At 45.3% G+C, this 24759-nt stretch overlaps 1 protein-coding gene across 4 annotated transcripts in view; it reads left to right on the forward strand.

The window, feature by feature from the left end:
- The window catches only part of smg6 (SMG6 nonsense mediated mRNA decay factor), a 417242-nt gene that overhangs the window by 331049 nt on the left and 61434 nt on the right, over positions 1–24759 (forward strand). For all 4 annotated transcript variants that reach the window (XM_041197156.1, XM_041197158.1, XM_041197160.1 and 1 more), the window contains one exon: positions 3588–3737. In XM_041197156.1, coding sequence (XP_041053090.1) covers positions 3588–3737 — 150 coding nt within the window. The remainder of the gene's footprint in view (positions 1–3587; positions 3738–24759) is intronic.

Below are 24759 nucleotides of genomic sequence, written 5' to 3' on the forward strand. Positions count from 1 at the left end.
GTAGCAGTGCCTACAGCTGCCAGGACTCTTAAGCTGTAAAATTCCCTCCCCAAACCTCTCCATCTCTCTCTCCTTCTTTAAGATACTACTTCAATTTATTTCTTTTACCAAAGTTTTTATCACCTATCCTAATCTCTCCTTATTTGCTTGGGGTCAAATTTTGTTTCTTAATGCTCCTTCCTGTAAAGTAGGTTAGGATGTTTTACCATATTAAAGATGTTATATCCCTTTCCCCTTTTGCCCTGTTCAGTCCAGTTTGCAGAGTAACAGTAGGTTTGATATATTTAGCCTTGATGCTGATTTTCCCTCTCTAGTCCAGGGGCAGTGTTCCTGCTACTCATCATTATCTATGGACCCATGCTTTGTGTATGCATGTACGTCAGTAGGAGCTGGCCATTGAAATTCCTTGTGGCTGAGTAGTCTGCCACTCTTACTGCCTGGGTTCACATGAAGAATGGTTGTGTGGGGAATCTATCAGAGACTGACAGGTGCCTCTAAAACTGCCCCTGTAAGAGTCACTGGCTTAAAAGTAAAATGGGGAGGATGTTAGTTCCAAAGGTTTGATAACTAGTTGGCAAAGAGGAGACTGGAAAGTACCACATTACCAAGGAAACATTCTTCTATTTGGTGACTGTTGCCAGCAAATACTTGGAATCCGATTTAAGTCCTGAGAGGGTTTTACAATTAAAATACTAACAGAACCAAGGTAAGGTGGTGCAATTTGTTGGTAGCAGAAAGTTGCAGTGACAGTACCTAATCTCTGCCACAATCCAGCTTGCTTGGTTAATGGCTCGGAGATCTACAGTACAGAAGGTCTGAAAGCTGCTGTCACTAAGGCAAGGATCTTCATGTGCTGCCAGAAAATAATGCAAGGAGCCAACATCTCTCAACTTTCTGGAGATGTCACTGTAGGAAAGAAAACCCATTTATTCCAAATCTTCAGTTTTTAAAAAATTTTAAAGCAGCAGCTCTCGAAAGACTGAGCACATCAACTCAGGGTACACTAAACCGTTAAAACGTCCTATTAGAGCAATTTACAGACACCCGAGCTGTCTGAGATACCTATTTCATCTCATTGTGTAGTGATGGGACCCTATAGTCTGGCTCAGCTTGCCGATTTTTATTCTTTAATTCTCTTTCTCCTGAAAGTGCAAATCTTATTGAGCTACAGGTTCCACAGGCACCATCTGACCAATCATGTATGAGCCTTGATTGTAACTGTTGGTACGCCTCTTAAATGTGGAGGATATCACAGCTGAGTCTTACCTTGTCCTTACCTGAAATCTGCTTTACAAGTGCTTCCAGCAGTGATCTGTGGATAGAAGCTGGGAGTGGGCATCCTCATCTGGTGCTCATCACACTCCTGCCACTACCCTAGCTCACTCAGCCCAGACCAGCGAAGGAATCTAGGACCCTTTTGGAATGCTCAGTCCCTGCTGTACACCTGTACACTACATTACCAAGTCAGCAAGTTTTTCATTATAATCTTTACCCCATCTTTCCAGTTTGTTTTACTCTCATGGAGGTTTACCTGGAAGAAGTATTCTCAGGCAGATGGAATATGGTGGCTTTTGACACTAAACTGTTTTCTGTGAGGCTGGCAGAAGGCACGCCAACACCAACTGGTTCTCCTCTCCTTCCACTCAAAACAAAACACCTGATGGGTGGCAGTGTTCCAAGGTAATGAGCCAGGTGCCAGTGTTGGCAGGTGACATACGTGGCTGGCAGTGTCAGTGCATCATTGCATCCTAAAGCTGTCAATGTTGCATATGTCCCTAGCCCATTTGATATGAGACTTGCAGAGTAAACTGTGCTCTGAGCCTGCTGGTACCTCTCCAGCCAAGGGTTTATCCCGTCTGAATCCAATATCAACAGTGTATTAATGTGGCCCCAGGCAGACACCAGCAGTCTGCCATTCAGTTATTTTAAGTTCAAACTCCTTTCCATACTACAATGTCTTAAAAGTGGAATACTGCAGTAAATTCCCAAATCTAAATCACTAATGACAATAGCTTTGAAATCTGCCCAGTAATGAACCCTGCTTAAAATTATAGTGGTCAGAACTTTAAATGTCCCGATTATCTAACTTCTGTTTTATTGCTAAATTATATTGCTTTTCTCCTCCTGCCTGGCTTTCTGTGGACTGCTGATTTGATGAGGTTATGCGTTGTGCCTCAGCCTGCTCCTTGCATTATCTGGGCAGCATACAGTGCACTCCTGTGGAGCACTTCAGACTGGGCAATGCTGTGTAATGTGGCGTCTCTGGTTTTTGATCCTTAACATTGGGTTTTGATGTGGTATTCCTTAGTGGTGAAGATTTTATGCTGTTTATGTTTTAAATGTTACCTCCTCCTGATGATTGCTAAAGTCGTAGAAATGTTATCATGTGGCCTTGGTATTGAACTGTGCCAAATAGGAAGGTCCCAGATTCAAATCCTGGTCTCTGCTGTGTTAGCTGATCTCGAGGAGTAGCAATAGGAACACAAATTGGCCTCAGCACTCCTGAGAACAAAACCAGTTCAAGTTCCCATTCCTGATTCCTGCTAGCAATCTAGCTGGGCTGTTTGAGTGCTGGCTGAAGACACTGACCAACCAAATTGTCAGCTTTTGCTGTCTAGACTTCACACCTGCAGAAGAGCTACTTGGGCTGATGAGGACATCCAAGTATGTGGAATTGTATGCTGGCATGAATCACCATTTACAAATAAGGAACAAGTTGGGGGTAAAAACTAGTGTGCAGGCTCATGATTTTTCTTTGTATTTTACACAAAGACCTTTGAAATGTTTTTTTTTCTACTGGCCTTTGTGATTGCAATATTTGCTGAATACACTATCGATATCTAACAGTTGTTTCTCTCAAAGAAACATGCCGTGGCACTTTGGAAGACCCAGAGCTTTGCCTGTCTGGCAGAAATGATGTCCAGAGACTCGACCTGCACAGCAAATTCTTGTGAATAAGTGACTCATAGCTGTTCAACAGTGTTAACCATTAAAAAAAAGTTTACCCACTAATGAAGTGAAGGATGTGTGATCAAGTCCTAACTTTTTGCACAGAGGTACTTGGAAGCAGTTCCTTAAGGATATGGTGCCAACTTGTGGTGGGGTGATAGTGGAGCAGATTCTTCCCCGGTGAGGGTGGTACTTGCCATTTGTGGTTATATGTCCAATCGTGCAGCTTTGCCTTCCTGACCAGAGGTGCACTATGATGCCACAAAGCCGTGTCTTGAAATCTGTCTAACAGCATGATACAGAACTGATGGAAATTATTCAGCAGGCAAGGCATATTCAAATATCAATCATTATTACAATTTGAATTTAGAAATCTGCTGGGTTTGGAGTTTACTAGAGCTACCAGACTGCCTTGGTAATCCGTGTTTATCTAGATTTTTGGCAGCTTCTATTCTTATCAAGGCATTATTAATCAGCGAGGCATGAATATGACATGGCTTGGGTCTGTGTTCCTGAGCTTTTGTTTAATGTATGGGGCTGAATATTGAAGATGGCAGCGCCTTGCTGTATCTTGTTAGTAGCAGTCTCATTTTTCACTGTTCCTCACTTTAGTTCTGTTGCCAACCATTTGTGCACAGGAAGAAGATGTCATCATTGAAGAATACGAGGGACAAAACTCTGAGCCCGAAGGCAGTGGAGGGGAAGATGATATAAAGGAATTGAGGGCAAAAAAGCAAGCATTAACTAAAAGATTTGCCGAACAGCAGCGCAGACAGGAAAAAATCCAGGTACCCAAGGCTCTTCACTGGGGGAAAAAACTTTCCATCTTTTTTTTCTTTCATTTCTGTCAGCCTTGAATAGGAGCCAGAAGCATCTGTCTAGCCATATGCTTCAAACTCTTGTGCTATGCAGGGCTGGTTATAAAATAGGCAAACCAAAGACCCTTTTGGGAAAATGCACATGTGTGCCCTCGAGGCTTTGGCTTTGGTCCTGAACAGACTTGAGTTATTTTTCCAAACCCAGCTTAACCTTTTAAAAGTAAGATAAATGTTTTAAAATGTTAATATCAACAGCGTCGGATGCTTTCTCCTGGATTTATCCATTCAGAAAAAACATGTTTTCAGACAGCTTCTCCCAAAGACTCATTTATTCAAGTTAGTTATATGTTTTTTTCATTTCTAACTCCCTGCTCAGGACCGAGCGTCTCGTATTAAAATCATTAAAATCAATCACTGACTTTGTTAACCTGTGCACCGTTAGAACTGATTTCTTATTTTTGAAAGGATTAGTTCCAGCTTTAGTTCCATTAACTCTTTAAACACTGAAATTTCACTCATCACATTACAACCCAAGTTTCCTTTATTTAATTCATTATGCACAGATCTCAACTATAAGACCCTTAGAGGTCTCAGGTGAGAGTGCTGGGATGGTGGGGATCAAGGATCATCTTTTCTTAGAGAAAAGAAACAATAGACTTGCATTTATATAGTGCCTTTCATAACCTCAGGATGTCCCAAAGGCACTTTCCAGTCAATGAAGTGGTTTTTTTTTGAAGTGCAGCCACTGATGAAATGCAGGAAACACAGCAGCCAATTTTCACAGAGCAAGCTCTCACAAATATTATTGTGTTTTGTCCTTACCCAGTGTGTTACCTTGACAGCAGGGAACCACTCAGATTCAGGTTATTCAGCCAGTCATTCTTTCGAGTACTGATTATGCAAATCTCAATAAGATAATTTGCAAACTTTACTAGTTTATCTAGGATGTGACTTTAATATGGGGCGTGGTTATTGACTGAGGAAGCCCACAAACTAAGTGTAACTAGAAGAGTAGCTACTTCACACATCAGAATTAAGTTTCATAATAAACTGTTGAAATGAAAGCCCTGTCAAAACCATCAAACAGGAAATAGACAGATTCCTAATTTAAAAGGGGTGCAGCCCAACCATGGCCAGTATTAAACCCAAAATACAATATGAGTGAGATGAACTGATGGGTCCTGTCTTGTTTCCAGTTATTCTCGAGGGCAGCCACAGCTCAGCATTCCAGTTGGAAGACTGAGTTCCTGGCCCAGGACTGTGTACCTCCCAGACTCGATGTGTTTGGAATCTAATCTCAGAGCTGTCCATTCCATCGACTCCATGCCTTTAGTCAGCTGTTTGACACTCACTCACTCACTCACACATTACATTGCAAGAGTGACTACTGTTCAAATAAGATCACCTGTAAGGTACTTTGGGGTGTCCTGAAGTCATGAAAGGTGTTAGGTTAAGACAAATCTTTCTCGCTTGTCTCCACTGAGCCTTCAGCCTCTGTCCATAGATGGTCAGTACAACAGACCAGCAATTATCTTGGTGACTTTTCTCTGAACTTTTCCTGCTGCCTCAATATAGTTTGAGATACAGTAAATCCTTGCTTTAATGTTGTCCTGTTTAACATTGTTTCACTTTAATGTCGCTAAGTTAATAGGGCCTGTAATCTTGTTGAGTGAAATTCATTTTAAGGTAGTTTCCCACACGACCCAATTTACGCCATTTTGGAGCGGCCTCTCCCCATTCCGCGAGTTGTGGTCTCTTCCCCTTCCCCGACCTCTGAGTGGCAGTCTCTACCCAATCTCCGAGTTGCAGCATCTCCCCCCTCCCTTAACCTCCTGACTTGTGGTCTCTCCCCTCAATCCACAACCTACCAGGTTGCGGCCTCCCCCTTCCCCACCTCCGAATTGTGACCTTCCCCATCCCTGACCCTCTGAGTTGTGGCCTCTCCCCCTCCCTGACTCACCCTTTCACTGAACTTCCCTTTTCCTGATTCACCGTCTTGCCATTTCCCTCTCCTGGACCTGCATTCCTGTTCAAGATCCAGATCCAATCTGAAGCCAGATCTACAATTCTGTGGAAGCGCGAGTCCCAGTTGTGCAGATCTGCCGAGCTGGGGCTGCTCAATCCATGTTTTTTTTAATTGATTGTTGAAGCTGCTCCTGCCTCGCCTCCCTCTCCCCGAGGCCTCGCCTCCCTCTCCCCGAGGCCTCGCCTCCCTCTCCCCGAGGCCTCACCTCCCTCTCCCCGAGGCCTCGCCTCCCTCTCCCCGAGGCCTCGCCTCCCACTCCCTGGAACCTCACCTCCCTCTTCCCGAGGCCTCGCCTCGCCTCCGTCTCCCCGTGAGGCCTCACCTCACCTCGCCACCCTCTCCCCAAGGCCTTGCCTCCGTCTCCCCAAGGCCTTGCCTCGCCTCCCTCTCCCAAGATCTCGCCTCGCCTCCTTCTCCCAAGGCCTCGTCTCCTTCTCCCAAGGCCTCGCCTCCCTCTTCCCAAGGCCTTGCCTCGCCTCCCTCTCCCCGAGGCCTTGCCTCGCCTCCCTCTCCCTGAGGCCTCGCCTCACTTCGCCTCCCTGCGAGTCCTTGCCTCGCCTCCCTCTCCCCGAGGCCTCACCTCACCTCGCCACCCTCTCCCCAAGGCTGCACCTCACCTCGCCACCCTCTCCCCAAGGCCTCGCCTCCGTCTCCTCAAGGCCTTGCCTCGCCTCCCTGTCCCAAGGTCTTGCCTTGCCTCCCTCTCCCCAAAGCGTTGCCTTGCCTCCCTCTCCCCGAGGCCTTGCCTCCCTCTCCCCGAGGCCTTGCCTCAACTCCCTCTCCCAGAGGCCTCGCCTCCTTCTCCCCAAGTCCTCCCCTCGCCTCTCTCTCCCCTCGCCTCCCTCTCCCCTCACCTCCCTCTCCCCTCGCCTCCCTCTCCCCGAGGCCTCCCCTCCATCTCCCCGGGGCCTGGCCTGGCCTCCGTCTCCCCGGGGCCTGGCCTGGCCTCCGTCTGCCCGGGGCCTGGCCTGGCCTGGCCTCCGTCTGCCCGGGGCCTGGCCTGGCCTGGCCTCCGTCTGCCCGGGGCCTGGCCTGGCCTGGCCTCCGTCTGCCCGGGGCCTGGCCTGGCCTGGCCTCCGTCTGCCCGGGGCCTGGCCTGGCCTGGCCTCCGTCTGCCCGGGGCCTGGCCTGGCCTGGCCTCCGTCTGCCCGGGGCCTGGCCTGGCCTGGCCTCCGTCTGCCCGGGGCCTGGCCTGGCCTGGCCTCCGTCTGCCCGGGGCCTGGCCTGGCCTGGCCTCCGTCTGCCCGGGGCCTGGCCTGGCCTGGCCTCCGTCTGCCCGGGGCCTGGCCTCACCTCCGTCTGCCCGGGTCCTGGCCTCACCTCTGTCTGCCCGGGGCCTGGCCTCACCTACGTCTGCCCGGGTCCTGGCCTCACCTCCGTCTCCCCGGGGCCTCGCCTCGCCACCCTCTCCCCGGGGCCTCGCCTCACCACCCTCTCCCCAAGGCCTCGCTCACAGCGTGGGTTCAGGCGAGGCGAGCGGGAGCATTTAAAAAAAAAACTATGGATTGTAGCAGTCCCTGCTTGGCAGTTCTGCACCATCGGGTCTCGCGCTTCCATAACATTGGAGATCCAGCTTCAGATCTGGATCTTGAGCAGGAATGCAGGCCCAGGAGAGAGAAGCCGCAAGAGGGTGAGTCAGGGAGCTGGTGGGTCGGGCAAGGGGGATAAAATCTGCACTTTGGAGAGTTGGGAAGAGGCCACAACTCGGAGGGTCGGATTGGGGGAGGACCTGCAGCTACCAAGAGAATCAGGGAGAGGGAGGTTCGGGAAGCAGGATCGGCAGCGAGCAGGAGGTACTGTAAGTAGAAAGTTATGTTTTTCTTTGAAAATAAAATAAGTTTAAAAATATAAAAGTTACTTCATTTTCCAATGTAGGAATTTAGCAATGTAAAACATTGCAACTTTGAGGGTATAATGTTTTAATATTTGCTTTTTTTTCCTGAAAAGGAATGTCTGACAGAACATAACTACAATTTTAACATTGATTCCTCTGGGAACCAATATTTCATTTAAAGGTGTTTCACTTAAAGTTGTGATTTCCAGGAACACAGCCACAATTTTAAGTGAGGACTTACTGTACAGTACAATAATTAAAACTAGTTGCAATTCCCAGCATTTTACAGAGCTGTCAGTTACTTGTTGGATCCTCAAACTGTGGATGTTCTAGTAGATTCACATTGAGATTGTGTAGAAAATGCTCCACAATGATTCAGTTGTAGGCTTTCCTGATGACTCATTATATTTGGCTAGTGAGTAATTAAACCGTATAGATCAGAAAACTCCTAGGTCTCTGTTAAGTTAGCTGATCTGAGCCAGGCAACTACAATTGACCTCAGTTCCCCTTGGTTAGGGAGAGTCTCCTTGCTCTTGATATTACCTGAAAACTCTTGATAAAAGTGTGGACAAGTTGAGTTTTAGGTGAGTATAGTATTGTGTTCAGCTCTGCAACCCACTATGTTTGAATAACCTATCAACAGTCTTGGCTGGAATAATAAAAAAATTCTAATGTGACATGCACAGGAATTCATCAAGGCTCCTTAGAAAGCACCTTCCAAACCCACGACCGCTACCATCTAGAAGGACAAGGACAGCAGACATTTGGGAACACCACCACCTGGAAGTTCCCCATCAAGCCACTCACCATCCTGATTTGGAAATATATCACCGTTCCTTCACTGTCACTGGGTCAAAACCCTGGAACTCCCTCCCTAACGGCACTGTGGGTGCTGCAGGACTGCAGCAGTTCAAGAAGGCAGCTCACCACCACCTTCTCAAGGTTAACTAGGGATGGGCAATAAATGCCGGCTCAGCCAGTAAAACCAACATCCCATTAATGAATTTTAAAAAAGGTAACCAAAATTTCCCCAGTTCTACAATAACTCATCATTGTGTTATTGATAGTCATTACCCTAAGAGATAAAGTCCCAGGGAGGCAAACCCATTCGGCCCATGAAACTCAGTCAGCCCAGAGTCCGTGTGTGATTATTGTCATGGCCAGCCCTCCCCCCACCACACTGATTGCTATTTAAACCAAAATTATAAACTCATACTTTGCACACAAACTGACCATTACTTCCCTAAGGCCCATAAGTCCAAAGCTCTCCACCATTGGTATCTCAACAGATACCAATGTAGTTCTCCTCTAAAAGTGTAAAGAGATTGCCAATGAGCTCCTATTCTGGTATTCTTCATGGATTCATGCCTTCTCTGTCATTCCTCGTGGACCTGGGAGATACTTATGTTATTTTGAGTTCTTAGGTTGGAACTGAATTGCAGTAATTGATCCTTACTGACCTGAGTTTGTGTTCTATCTGGTTCTCTGTAAATGGCCACTGCAGACAACTAGTTGAGTAAATAATACAAACAGTCCCTGCACACACAACCCAGGTTTGTCACGTAATAGTTGTCACTTCTAAGTTAAAAGACTGCATCACAGCAAATGAGTAGTCATTGTTAATGTGAAAGGCACTATAAAATTGCAAGACTGTCTTTTAAGTTGTGTAACCAAAGGTTTTCCTGTATTCACCCACATGCACACATTGGCTCCTGTCACCTTGATCAGCCTTGTCCCAGCCTGATTTTAGTTCCCTTCCTCTCTGACCTCCTCCCTCCTCCCTCCTCGAGTTCCCTTTATTCCCTTTGCACTTTTTTTTCCTTTAAACAAAGTTCCCCCTTCTGCCCTCACCCAACCACCCTGATTCTGCTGTCCAGAAGAGCTGTTCTCTTGCTGTCACCAGCACACCTTCAACCTTTGTTGATGAGCCCACCTTCCCTTTGCTTCACCCTTGATATTTTTCATGCAGGTACTCGGGATAGATTGTCGCAGAACAGCAACCACTACTGCCTTCCCCCCACTCCTTATGGTCGTTTTGGCCATTTCTCTAATCTACGCTCCATCCCACTCCCTGTCAGCTGCCACTGTCTCCATTCAAGTTCTAGCAGCGGGTCATCAACCATTGCCCATATTTTAGCCACTGGAGTATCCTCGCAAATAAAGCCCTTATCATCTGTAACCTTGTTGTGGAAGGGGCTTTTGACACTAACAAAATAATCAGAAACTTGGTTTATGATTAATAATTCCTTCTATCTCATCATAGATAAAACACTGGTGAGGCCACAACTGGAGTATTGTGTGCAGTTCTGGTCACCACATTACAGGAAGGACGTAATAGCTCTGGAGAGAGTGCAGAGGGGGTTTACAAGAATGTTGCCAGAGTTAGAAAAGCTATGAGGCGAGATTGGTTGGGGTTATTTTCCTAAGAACAAAGGAGGCTGAGAGGTGACTTGATTGAGGTGTACAAAATTATGAGGGGAATAGGTAGAGTGGACAGGATAAAATTGTTTCCCTTGGTGGAGAATTCTAGAACCAGGGGACATAGATTTAAGATAAGTGGCAGAAAGTGTAGGGGGGACATGAGGAAGAACTTTTTTTACACAGAGGGTAGTGGGTGTCTGGAATTCGCTGCCCAAGTTGGTGGTAAAGGCAGAAACTCTTTTAAAAAGTACCTGGATCTGCACCTTAAGTGCTGTAAGCTGCAGGCAGGAGGGTGGGATTAGAAAGAGCACCTGGGTGTCCTCAGGCTGGCATGGACAAGGTGGGCTGAATGGCCTCCTTCTGTGCTATAACTTTTCTATGGTTCTATAGTCTCCTCACAAGGCTACTTGTTTTGCTGTGTGTCCCATCTAAAGTCCCACCAAGTTCTCCAACTGTCCTTGGAATATACTTACCTCACCCTTTCCACCACTACTGCCCTCACAAGTCCTGTGCCAGCTTCCTTGTTGGAGATCTCTCCCCTTGTACATCATGATTAGCAAGTTCAACCTCCACCTTAGTTCCCTTGGCTTCTTCTCATGTGATTTATTTACACTCCTGGTCTCCCGTAAGCTCACCCATGCCCTCCCCTGACCTTGCTAACTCAAAGGACCTCATCAGCTCCACTTTCTATCACTTCTCCTTGTCCACCACAACCACTACCAATTAACCTATCTAATTAATTAATCACGGATAGTGAACATGGTTTTGTTAAGGGAAAGCTGTGATTTACTTAACGGAATTTTTTGAGGAAGTAACAAGGAGGATTGATGAGGGTAGTGAAAGTCACCGTAGTCCCAGAGGGCCATAAGCTGTTCTCTCATTAGCGAGAGGCAACTGGTGGTGGCGACCACACCTCAGGTGAGGGGTGAGGTTGAGAAGGCGGGGCCTTCATGAATGGCCTTAGCCGGTACAGGAATTGAACCTGCACTGTTAGCGTCACTGCATCACAAACCAACCGTCCAGCCAACTGAGCTAACCGATCCCCTATGAGGGTTATGCAGTGGATGTGGTCTAAATAGATTAGACAGATCAGAAAAGTAAAAGGATACAGGGGAATGTGGCAGGTTGAATTCAAAAGGAAACAAATGATCAATGTATGTTTTTGCGAATGGAAAGCGGTTTCCAGTGGTGTTCCACAGGGCTCAGTGTTGTGTCCCTTGCTGTTTGTGGTATATATTAATAATTTGGACTTAAATATGGGAGGCACAATTGGGAAATTTGCAGAAGGCACAAAAATCGGCTGTGCAGTTGATAGTGAAGAGGGTGGCTTTGGACTACAGAATGATATCAATGATTTGATTGAGTGGGTGGAAAATTGGCAAATGGAATTCATTCAGAAGTGTGAGGTATTGCATTTGGAGGGCAAACAAAGCTAGGGAATACACAATAAATGAAAGGATATTGAGAGGGGTAGAGGAAGTGAGAGACCTTGGAGTGCATGTCCATGGATCCCTGAAGGTGGCAGAACAGCTGGTGAAGAAAGCATTTGGAATGCTTTCCTTTATTGGATGAGGTATAGGATACAAAAGCAGGGATCTCATGGTGGAACTGTATAAAACACTGGTTGGGCCACAAATGCTGCCAGACCTGCTGAGTTTTTCCAGAATCTTCTGTTTGTATTTCAGACTTACAGCACCCGCAGTATTTTGCTTTTATTTTACAAGAATGTTGCCAGAGCTTGAAAACTGCAGCTATGAGGAAAGATTGGATAGGCTCGGGTTGTTTTCCTTAGAACGGAGGAGACTGAGGGATGACTTGATTGAGGTGTACAAAATTATGAGGAGCCTAAATAGGGTAGTCAGGAATGTCCTGTTTCGCCTTAGCTGAGAGGTCTATTACCAGGTGGCACAGATTTAAGGTGATTGGTAGAAAGGTTAGAGGGGACATTAGGAAAATCTTTTTCACCCAGAGGGTGGTAGGCATCTGCAATTCACTGCCCAAGTTGCTGGTTGAGGCAGAAACCCTCAGCTCATTTTAAACATACCTGGATCTGCACCTGAAGTGCTTTAACTACAAGGCTATGGTCCTGGTGCTGGAAGGTGGGAATACAATGGGCGGCTAGTTTTTTTTAACTGGCACCAACACGATGGGCTCAATAGCATCTTTCTGTGCTGTAACTTTTCTGTGGTTTCAGTAACCTTCATCTCCCACTGTTTCACCAATTCCCTCTAGCTCCCAATGACTCCTCCTCCGTGCTTTGCACTTATCACTGCTGCCCTGCTGAACAAAGGTGTCTCAGTCAAGTCAGTTATGATCTCCCATTAAAATTCATCCATGCAAGCTCTGGATTGAGTTGGTTCAAATTGACAATGGAGATTCAAGCTAAGTCAACCTTCCAAAGCAGATTTGGTAATCTGATACCCAAGCCAGACAGTTTGACAGCATCCTGGGGTACTGTCAGTCATTGTCTGGTTAAACCAACTTGGATCATCAGTGGGAATTGGAGGTACAAATGTATCACAGGGGGCTGGTCAAAGTACCATAATCACTCTGCGAATAGTCAGTTTCAGTGCATTGACCATGCTATGGCAAAGCTCCCTAGATTTATGTTAATGTGGTTTGTCTGTATAGGCAAAATGAGTGCACACAATATTGGGTTCACTACCCCTTCTCAAGGGCAATTCAAGATTGGCAGCAAATGCTGGCCTGAGGTTAATCTGGTTCATTAGCTGAGGCCTTGCCAATGACACTTGCATCCCATGAAAGAATAAAAGAGGTGTGAAATTGTCCCTATGTGGGTTTCCCAGTAATTTGGTTTAGAAGTTAGTAAATGTGGGGATCAGTTTCTATGTGTATCAGACACCCTGCTGAGGCAGAAAGGAGCCTGTGGATACCAGACTATGTCTGAGTGAAACATAGTTTGAGTGAGGAGTTGGGAATTTCATTCAGGTAGGCACTTCTTGTAAGCTTTTTTAACTTTAAATTTAGATTAAAAGTTAGGTTCTTGCTTTCAAATATTTTTGAATAGCATCATTAAACAGGGAGCTGCTGAAGTTGTCAATGAGCTGAAAGTAGTTGCCCTAAATAGATGTTAATTACTGTAGCAGAAAGCTAAGCTAGCTAGTGAGCCATCAGAGGCTCTCTATAAGCAGAGAGATTTTAAACCTGCACACAGAGAGGGGCGCACTGACACAAAACTATGCCAGAGTGAGACGTAGATTAAGTGAGGAGTTGGGAAGTTGGTGCACAGAGGGAAGGAGGTGCTCCTTCTTTGTACTTTTTTCAGCCTCCAGCGGTTGGTGAGTTTTCTTCCTAGTCTCCAAGCTAGGTGAGTGCAACTTTCTATTAATTTAAGAGTCCGCAAACATGACCCAGATCTCCCTGTCGCTTGCCATTTCAACACTCCACCCTGCTCTCATGCCCAATATGTCCGTCCTTGGCCTGCTGCAGTATTCCAGTGAAGCTCAAAGCAAACTGGAGGAACAGCACCTCATCTTCCGACTAGGCCCTTTACAGCCTTCCAGACTGAATATTCAGTTCAACAACTTTAGATCATGAACTGTCTCCTCCACCCCCTCTCCAATCACCCTTTTTTCCAATAATTTATATAGATTTTTCTTTTCCCAACTATTTCCATTATTTTTAAATGTATTTCCATCCATTGTTTTATCTCTACCTTTTAGCCTATTTCGATCCCTTCCCCCCACCCCACGCCCACAAGAGCTATCTGTACCTTGCTCGTCCTGCTTTCTACATTAATGTCACCTATTAGCACATTTCTTAGCTAGTATCACCACCGTCAACACCTCTTTGTCCTTTTGTCTATGACATCTTTTGGCAATCTCCACCTATCACTGACCCTCTATCCAGCTCTACCTGTCCCATCCCCCCTTAAACCAGCATATATTTCACCTCTCTTCTATTTTCCCTTAGTTCTGTTGAAGATTCATACGGACTCAAAACATTAACTGTGTTCCTCTCCGCAGATGCTGTCAGGCCTGCTGAATTTTTCCAGGTATTTTTACTTTTGTTTTTGTTTTCTATTAATTTAGCTGTGTAAAATATTACCTAATTGACTAATTAGTTAATAATTTACACATTGGCCCTAGGCTCAATCATCTTCAGCTGCTTCATCAATAGCCTTTCTTCCATCATAAGGTATGAAGTGGGGATGTTCATTGATGATTGCACAATGTTCAGCACCATTCACAACTCCTCAGATACTGAAGCAGTCCATGTCCAAATGCAGCAAGACCTGGAAAATATCCAGGCTTGGGCTGACAGGTGACAAGTAAAATTGGTGCCACACAAGTGCCAGGCAATGACCATCCCCAACAAGAGAGAATCTAACCATCATCCCTTGACATTCAATGGCATTGCCATCACTGAATCCTCCACTATCAACATCCTGAGGTTACCACTGACCAGAAACTGAAATGGACTAGCCATATAAATACTGTGGCTACAAGAGCAAGTCAGAGGCTAGGAATCCTGTGACGAGTAACTCACCTCCTGAATCCCCAAAGTTAGGCCACCATTTGCAAGGCACAAGTCAGCTGTGTGATGGAATATTCTCCACTTGCCTGGATGAGTGCAGCTCCAACAACACTCAAGAAGCTTGACACTGTCCAGGACAAAGCAGCCCGCTTGATTGGCACCACATCCGCAAACATTCACTCCCTCCACCACCAACGTGCAGTAGCAGCAGTGTGTACTATCTACATGGTGCACTGCAGAAACCCACTAAAATCCCTAAGACAGCACCTTCCAACCCACAACAACTACCATCTAGAAGGACTAGGGCAGCAGACACATTAGAACATCACCACCTGCAAGTTCCCCTCCAAGCTACTCACCATCCTGACTTGGAAATATATAGCCATTCCTTCAATGTTGCTGGGTGAAAATCCTGGAACTCCCTCCCTATGAGCACTATGGGTGTACCTACACCACATGGACTGCAGCAGTTCAAGAAGGCACCTCATCACCACCTTCTCAAGGGCAATTAGGGATGGGCAATTAATGTTGGCCCAGCCAGTGACGCCCACATCTCATGAATGAATTTTAAAAAATGTATGCAAGATGGTTTTCTGAAGCAGCACATTGAGGAGCCAATTAGGGAACAGGCTATTTTGAATTCAGTATTGCATAATGTGAAAGGGCTAATTAATAATCTTGTTGTAAAGGAGCCTTTAGGAAACAGTGGCCATTATATGATAAAATTTTACATTAAGTTTTAAAGTGATGTAGTTCAATCAGAGATGAGGGTCTGAAATCTAAACAACAGAAACTCTGAAGGTATGAAGGGCAAATAGGCTATATTGGATTAGGAAATTATGTTAAAAGGTGTAACAGTAGACAAGCAATGGCTAACAATTAAAGAACTAATACATAGTTTACAACAAAAATATATTCCTTCAATGTACAAAAATAAAGCAAGGAAAGTGTTCCAACCATGGCTAACAAATGAAACTAAGGATTGCATTAGATCAAAGGAAGAGGAGCATAAAGTTGCCAAAAAAATGGTAAGCCTGACAATTAGGAGCATTTGAGAATTCTGCAAAGGAGGACCAAGAAAAAGTTTTAAAAAGGGAAGATAGAATACGAGAGTAAACTGGTGAGAAACATAATAATGGATTGAAATAGCTTCTAAAGATGTGTAAAAAAGGAAAAAAAATAACAAAAACAAATGTGGGCCCATTGTAAGCAGAGTTAGGAGGATTTATAATGGGGAATTAGGAAATGGTAGAGAAACTAAACAAGTACTTCATGTCTGTCTTCATGGAGGAAAATACTAAAAAAAACCCAGAACTAATGGAGAATAAAGGGACGACTGTAAACGGGGAACTGCAGGATAATATTAGTGAAAATAACAGAAAAATTAATGGGGCTGAAGGTTGCTTAATCCCATGGACCTGATGATCTACATCCCAGAGTGTTGAAAGAGGTGGCTGCAGAGATAGTGGATTCTTTGGTGATCATCTTTCAAATTTCTATAGATTGGAAGGTAGCAAGTGTATCCCCAATGTTTAAGAAAAGAAGGGAGAGAGAAAACTGGGAACTACAGACCTGTTAGCCTGATATCAATAGTAGGGATAATGCTAGAATCTTAATAAAGGATGTGATAACAGAACGCTTAGAAAATAATGGTAGGTTTGGGCAGAGTTAACATTGAGTTATGAAATGAAAATCATGTTTAACAAAACTGTTGGAGTTTTTTGAGAATGTAACTAGCAAATAGATAAGGAGGAACCAGTAGAAGTGGGATATTTAGATTTTCAGAAAGCTTTTGATAAAGATCCCACACAAGTGGTTGGTAAATAAAATTAGAGCACATGGGATTTGGGGTAATATACTGGCATGGACTGAGAACTGGTTACTGGACAGAAAACAGATAGTAGGAATAAATGGGTCATTTTCAGATTGGCAGCCTGTGACTAGTGGAGTACTGCAAGGATCAGTGCTTGGGCCGCAGCATTCGCAATCTATACCAATGATTTCGATGTGGGAGTTAAATGTAATATTTCCATATTTGCAGATGACAAAAACATGATGGAAGTGAGAGTTGTGAGGAGGAGGCAAAGACACTTCAAGGGGATTTGGAGAGGCTAAACGAGTGGGCAAAAGTTTGACAGATGGAATATAATGTGGAGAAATGTGAGGTGGGAAAAACAGAAATACAGAGTATTTCTTAAATGTGAACAAGGAGCAGGAGTAGGCCATTCTGCCTGCTCCGCCATTTAATAAGATCATGGCTAATCTGATAGTATAAAAACAAAAAACTGCGGACGCTGGAAATCTGAAACAAAAACAGAAAATGCTGGAAGAACTCAGCAGGCCTGACAGCATCTGTGGAGAGAGAAACAGAGTTGACGTTTTGAGTCTGTATGACTTTCTTCAGATCTGAAGAAGGTAAACCTTCTCTGAATTCCTTCCAATGCATTGACAACCTTCCTTAAAAAAGATGACCAATACTGTACACAGTACCCCAAATGTGGTCTCACTAGTGTCCTGTACAACTGAACTCCCTACTCGTGTATTCAATTCCCCTCACAGTAAACAATAACATTCTATTAACTTGCCTAATTACTTGCTGTACCTGCACACTAGCCTTTTGTGATTCATACATGGGGATGCCCAGATACTCTGCACCTCAGAGGTCTGCAATCTCTCACCATTTAGATAATGTGCTTCTCTTTTATTCTTCCTGCCAAGATAGACAATTTCACATTTTCCCACATTAAACTCCATCTGCCAGATCTTTGCCCAATCACTTAACCTAGCTAATGGCAGAAATGGAAGCAACAGATTCCAGTGAAAAAACTGTGGAACAATGAGCCAGTTAATTTGTGTCTGTTATAAGAGATATTTGGACTTGTATTTGAGTCAGCAGATGCTGATTTGGATTCAGGTGGCCTGTGAAATGGATCAAAATTCACCAACTCTCACATGTGCTTTGGTCATTGTTTTCTCTGTATTTACCTTCTGAACAGCAATTTGTACCCTGTGGTACTGGCATCAGTCTCAGTTTGTCATCTTAACACAGCTATCAGCAGTGTTCAGTTGGTGCACTTTATAAAGGGATAGAAAATGCAAATTTACAAATGAGAGATTCGATGAAGTAAAACCATTAGAATGTACTATGAAGTGAACCATTTAGTCTCTCTGAACAATCTCTACATCTTAACACTCATTGCTTTCCCTGAGGTTGATATGGTTCATCAGTTGAGACCTTCTAGTTAGAATATGTTGTTTCCTAATATCTGGGCAAGTAATTATCCAGTTTACAGTGATCTCCTTCATCCCATGAATTTTTACTTTAGTCATAAACCTTTCGTATAGGGCCTCAACAAAAGCTTTCTGAGAATAAAGACACACAACTCTGACAGCAATTACAACAACCCCAAACTTAGCTCTTGCAGCGTCAAGTTAGTTTCTTAGTTATTGTGAAGCTTTACTCCTTTGATTTATTACAATTATCTTTTAACGCCCTGAATTTTCTCCCCACGGGATCGTTTATACCCGCGGGATAGGGTACAGGGCACAATGACGTTTATGCCCGTGGGATCAGGTACAGGGCACAATGACATTTATGCCCGTGGGATTGTGTACAGGGCACAATGACGTTTATACCCACGGGATCGGGTACAGGGCACAATGACGTTTATGCCCGTGGGATTGTGTACAGGGCACAATGACGTTTATACCCATGGGATCGGGTGCAGGGCACAATGACATTTATACCTGCGGGATCGGGTGCAGGGCACAATGACGTTTATACCTGCGGGATCGGGTGCAGGGCACAATGACGTTTATACCCGCGGGATTGGGTACAGGGCACAATGATGTTTATACCCAAGGGATCGGGTACAGGGCACAATGACGTTTATACACGTGGGATCGGGTACAGGACACAATGAGGTTTATACCCGTGGGGTCGGGTATAGGACACAATGACATTTATACCTGAGGGATCGGGTATAAGGCACAATGATGTTTATACCCGCGGGATCGGGTACAGGACACAATGAGGTTTATACCTGCGGGATCGGGTGCAGGGCACAATGACGTTTATACCCAAGGGATCGGGTACAGGACAGAATGAGGTTTATACACGTGGGATCGGGTACAGGACACAATGAGGTTTATACCCGTGGGGTCGGGTATAGGACACAATGACGTTTATACCTGAGGGATCGGGTATAAGGGACAATGATGTTTATACCCGAGGGATCGGGTACAGGGCACAGTGACGTTTATATCCGCGGGATCGGGTACAGGGCACAGTGACGTTTATATCCGCGGGATCGGGTACAGGGCACATTGACGTTTACAGCCATGGGATCGGGTGTAGGGTATATTGACGTTTATACCCGTGGGATCGGGCACAGGGCACAATGACGTTTATATCCGCGGGATCGGGTACAGGGCACAATGACGTTCACATCCACGGGATCGGGTACAGGGCACAATGACATTCATATCCGCGGGATCGGGTACAGGGCACAATGACAGTTATACCCCTGGGATCGGGTACAGGGCACAATGACGTTCATAACCGCGGCATCGGGTACTGGGCACGATGACATTTTTACCCGCGGCATCGGGCACAGGGCACGATGAAGTTTATACCCATGGGATCGTGTACAGGGCACAATGACGTTTATACCTGCGGGATCGTGTACAGGGCACAATGACGTTTATACCTGCGGGATCGTGTACAGGGCACAATGACGTTTATACCTGCGGGATCGTGTACAGAGCACGATGACGTTTATACCCGTGGGATCGGGCACAGGGCACAATGACGCTTATACCCATGGGATCGGGCACGTGGCACAATGACGTTTATAACGGTGGGATCAGGCACAGGACACAATGACGTTTATACCCACGGGATTGGGTACAGGGCACAATGACGTTTATACCCGCGGGATCAGGTACAGGGCACAATGATGTTTATACCCATGGGATCGTGTACAGGGCACAATGACGTTTATACCCGAGGGATCGGGTACAGGGCACAATGACGTTTATACCCGAGGGATCGGGTACAGGGCACAATGACGTTTATGCCCGAGGGATCGGGTACAGGGCACGATGACGTTTATACCCAAGGGATCGGGTACAGGGCACGATGAAGTTTATACATGTGGGATCGGGCACAGGGCACAATGACGTTTATACCCATGGGATTGGGCACAGGGCACAATGACGCTTATACCCGTGGGATCGGGCACAGGGCGCAATGACGCTTATACCCGTGGGATCGGGTACAGGGCACAATGACATTTATACCCATGGGATCGGGTACAGGGCTCATTGACGTTTTTACCCGTGGGATCAGGCACAGGGCACAATGATGTTTATACCCGTGGGATCGGGTACAGGACACAATGATGCTTATACCCGTGGGATCGGGCACAGGGCACAATGACGTTTATGCCCGGGGGATCGGGTACAGGGCACAATGACGTTTATACCTGAGGGATCGGGTACAGGGCACAATGATACTTATACCCGTGGGATCGGGCACAGGGCACAATGACATTTATACCCATGGGATCGGGTACAGGGCTCATTGACGTTTTTACCCGTGGGATCAGGCACAGGGCACAATGACGTTTATACCCGTGGGATCAGGCACAGGGCACAATGATGTTTATACCCGTGGGATCGGGCACAGGGCACAATGACGTTTTTACCCGTGGGATCAGGCACAGGGCGCAATGACGTTTATACCCAAGGGATCGGGTACAGGACACAATGACGTTTATGCCCGGGGGATCGGGTACAGGGCACAATGACGTTTATACCCACAGGATTAGGTACAGGGTGTAGTGACATTTTACCCACGGGATCAATCACTGACCTCATGCCAATCGGCTGCCTGTTTGGTGGCTTTTGCTGGTGATGCTCAAAACCGCACCCACCAACTTGACAGAAATTGACCTTCCATCTTTTATTAAAAATAACAACTTTGCAAATTTTCCACCATAGCATTGCCTCTATGCTCTCACTTCTCTTGGAATTTACGGCGATTTTCTTTGGGGCCTGCCGCCTCCTCTGTTTTAGTCCTAGTTTGTTCATGATAGCTGGGATTTCAGCTGTATCCACTCCTGACTCAGTCACAGGACTATGAACATCAACATTGCCAGCACTAATCAATACAGAGGCCAAAAAAATCATTTAACAATCCACTCATGACATAGGCCTTGCCCATGCTGTCTTTTACTTAAGAGCTTTGCTTTGATCATACCGTTAGCTCTCCTTTTGCATTGTAATTTGATTTGGCATTCTACATTTGGCAGTCTCTACCATTACATTTAGGAACATAGGATACATGGAACTTAGAGGGGAAATGAGGACCTTTTTTTTACACAGTGTGCTGTTATAATCTGGAATGTGCTGCCTGAAAGGGCAGTGGCAGCAAATTCAATAATAACTTTCAAAATGGAACTGAATAAATACTTGAAAAGGAAACATTTGCAGGGTTATGTGAGCAGAACATATAGTGTGAGACTCATTGGATAGCTCATTCAAAGAGCCAACAGAGACAAGATGGGCTGAATGGCCTCCTGTGTTGTAAGATTCCATAAACAAAATTAAGTGCAGTTGAACTTAGAATGTGAAAGTGCATTTAATGCAGGTAATTGAGTATGTTGTGAAACCCGAGGTTATGTTACTTTTCGACCCATATGTGTACAATGATACTTTCCTGTGTCAAGCTCCTTTGTGAATATAAAATGAGATAAAATGCTTGCAAACATTTCTGACAGGACTTCTCATTTCAGGGACAGCGAAGTATTACTGAAAGCTTGATTTTATGCAGTGTGGAATGCTCAGCTTTTCTCGGCAGCTAATTTTCATTCAATTACAATGATGTAGTTTCAATTATAAATTTGTTGAGGCCTGAAAGATCATCCAGAGGCCCTAGAAGCTGAATGAGTGCAAAGATGGATTTGTGAGTGAAACTCAGAACTCAAAGCTCTGATTCCACATGCTCTGTACGAGCAGCAAACAGGCTCATCCTATTCAGTGAGATAAGGGGGCGTCATAAAGTGTTCTTTTATGTTCATTCAGTCACATAGAAATGATTTAAGAGCCTTGGGACATTTTACTAGATTAAAGGCACTATATGAATGCAAGTTATTATTAGTACTGTGCTATTTAAATAAGTTTCTGTCATAAATCTTCATCAAAAAAATAAAATTCTCTTGTTCTATGCAAAATGCTGTTTTCAGACATGAGTCTCTACAAAGTGAAGTTCAGCAAAAAAAAGTTTGGGAGCCCTAGTTTATAGCAATTTGTTCCTGCCAAGTTTGGTACAGTTTGACCAGTTTGAATAGCAGTGTCATATGGTTCCCACAATGGTTGGACTCTGGATCTTTACTGTCTCTCCATTTGTAATGGCTGCTTTACCAGCTCATTACATGTCTGAGCTTCCAGATGTTTATCTGTCATCTTTGACGATGAGGGGCTAAAGGAAGGAAGGAGGGAGGAGGAGGAGGAGTACAGCTACATGGAGTCTGAACAAACAGAGCTGGTCTCCAGCAAATCTTTGTCCTTGACTTTTTAATTTCCTTTGAGGAATACAATCCTTGCATTGCTGCCTGGTCAAGCTCCAAGTGCCATCGAGTCTAGCTGTCTGTACAGACCCTGTTGTGTCAGAGTGTCACAGAATGTTGGGTTTACTTTCCGTGTGGCCAGTCTGTGGGATCATTCAGAGTGTGTGACTGAGACTATGGCTTTGCCATTGAAACCTGATAGTAGCATAGGGTTCCTGTGGCAACACAGGAGGTCCTTTTTTTTTTTGCAGCCCATTGAAACACTTTCAGGTTTCCAGGTGCAGAGTTTGGGAAATATCGCATACTAGCTGAGATTTCCATCTCCTGTAGAATAGTAAAAGTATTTAGATGGATAAAGAATGCAACTGTGAATCTACAAATGTTTAAGAGCTCTGGGAAGGTATATTCATAAGTCAACAACCCAAATTAGTTCTGGGTTTGATGGCACGAGCTATAGAATATAAATGTGGAGATGTAATGGTGAATCTGAAAAATCTTAGTATGACCAAGAAACTGTGGGTAGTTTTTAAATGCAACAACTTCTTTTTTCATTAGGAAACTGCCGGGTATGAGGAAATAAAAATTCAACAACTAGAAAAACTGGGGCTGTTTTCATTAGAACAGAGAAGATAACAGGGCGATTTAATTAGAGGTGTTTAGCGTTCCATGCAGCAAAACATTTAAAGTGATTTAAAGGCTCAAAGAAGGAGACGACAAAAGGCAGGATTGAAGAAGAAACTTATGGGTGACATTGAGAGGCTTGGGGAGAGAGTTTCAGAGCAAGGCTTCTGCCTTAAGACTTCTCTGTGATGTTGGGGCAAAAGGTGGGTAAGCACACAGTAAACCAGAGATGGAAGTGTTGGGGGGTGGTGTCTGGTCTGTGTTGGGACATAAACTGGAGAAGATTGCAGAGAGGAACAGAGTTCATAGAGGGATCTGGAATTGAGGGCAAGACAATCAGCTGGGAAATAAGGAGCCAATGGAGAAGTTTTTTAAAAAAATTAATTCACAGGATGTGGGCCAGCATTTATTGCCCATCCTTAGTTGCCCTTGAGAAGGTGGTGGTGGTGGGCTGCCTTCTTGAACTGCTGCAGCCCATGTGATGTAGGTACACCCACAGTGTTGTTAGGAAAGGAGTTCCAGGATTTTGACCCAGCGACAGTGAAGGAATAACGATATATTTCCAAGTCAGGGTGGTGAGTTACTTTGAGGGGAACCTCCAGGTGGTGCTGTTCCCATCTATCTGCTGCCCTTGTCCTTCTAGGTGGTAGTGGTCGTGGGTTTGGAAGGTGCTGTTGAAGGAGCCTTGGTGAATTCCTGCAGTGCATCTTGTAGATGTTGCACACTGTGCGTCAGTGGTGGAGGGAGTGAATGTTTGTGGATGTGGTGCCAATCAAGTAGACTGCTTTGTCCTGGACGTTGTCCAGCTTCTTTAGTATTGTGGGAGCTGTACTCATCCAGGCAAGTGGGGAATATTCCAAAACACTCCTGACTTGTGCCTTGTAGATGGTGGACAGGCTTTGGGGAGTCAGAAGATGAGTAACTCATTGCATGATTCCTAGCCTCTGACCTGCTCTTGTAGCCACAGTATTTATATGGCTAGTTCAGTTTCTGGTCAATGGTTACCCCCCAGGATGTTGATAGTGGGGGATTCAGTCATGGTAATGCCATTGAACGTTAAGGGGTGATGGTTAGAGTCACTCTTGCTAGAGATGGTCATTGCCTGACACTCATGTGGTGCGAATGTTACTTGCCACTTGTCAGCCCAAACCTGGATATTGTCCAGGTCTTGCTGCATTTGAACATGGACTGCTTCAGTATCTGAGGAGTCGTGAATGGTGCTGAACATTGTGCAATCATTAGCGAACACCCCCACCTTATGATGGAAGGAAGGTTATTGATGAAGCAGCTGAAGATGGTTGGGTCTAGGACACTACCCTGAGGAACTCCTGCAGTGATGTCCTGGAGCTGAGATGACTGACTGCCAATAGCCACAACCATCTTCCTTTCTGCTCAGAATGACTCCAGCAACAGAGAGTTTTCCCCCTGATTCCCATTGATCCCAGTTTTGCTAGGGCTCCTTGATGCCACACTTGGTCAAATGCGGCCTTGATGTCAAGGGCAGTCACTCTCACCTCCACTCGGGAGTTCAGCTCTTTTGTCCATGTTTGACCCAAGGCTGTAATGAGGTCAGGAGCTGAGTGGCCCTGGCGGAACCCAAACTGGGTGTCAGTGAGCAGGTTATTGCTAAGCAAGTGCCGCTTGATAACATTGTTGATGACCCCTTCCATTACATTACTGATGATGGGGAGTAGACTGATGGGGCGGTAATTGGCCGGGTTGGATTTGTCCTGCTTTTTGTGTAGAGGACATAGCTAGGCAATTTTCCACATAGCCGGATGGATGCCACAGCCGCGGCAAGTTCTGGAGCACAAGTCTTCGGTACTATTGCCAGAATATTGTCAGGCCCCATAGCCTTTGCAATATCCAGTGCCTTCAGCCGTTTCTTGATATCACGTGGAGTGAATCGAATTGGCTGAAGATTGGCAGCTATGATGCTGGTGACCTCCGGAGGAAGCTGAGATGGATCATCCACTCGGTACTTCTGGCTGAAGATTGCTGCAAATGAATAAGGATGAGTGA

Source organism: Carcharodon carcharias, chromosome 10 (assembly GCF_017639515.1).
Source record: "Carcharodon carcharias isolate sCarCar2 chromosome 10, sCarCar2.pri, whole genome shotgun sequence".
NCBI lineage: Eukaryota > Metazoa > Chordata > Chondrichthyes > Lamniformes > Lamnidae > Carcharodon > Carcharodon carcharias.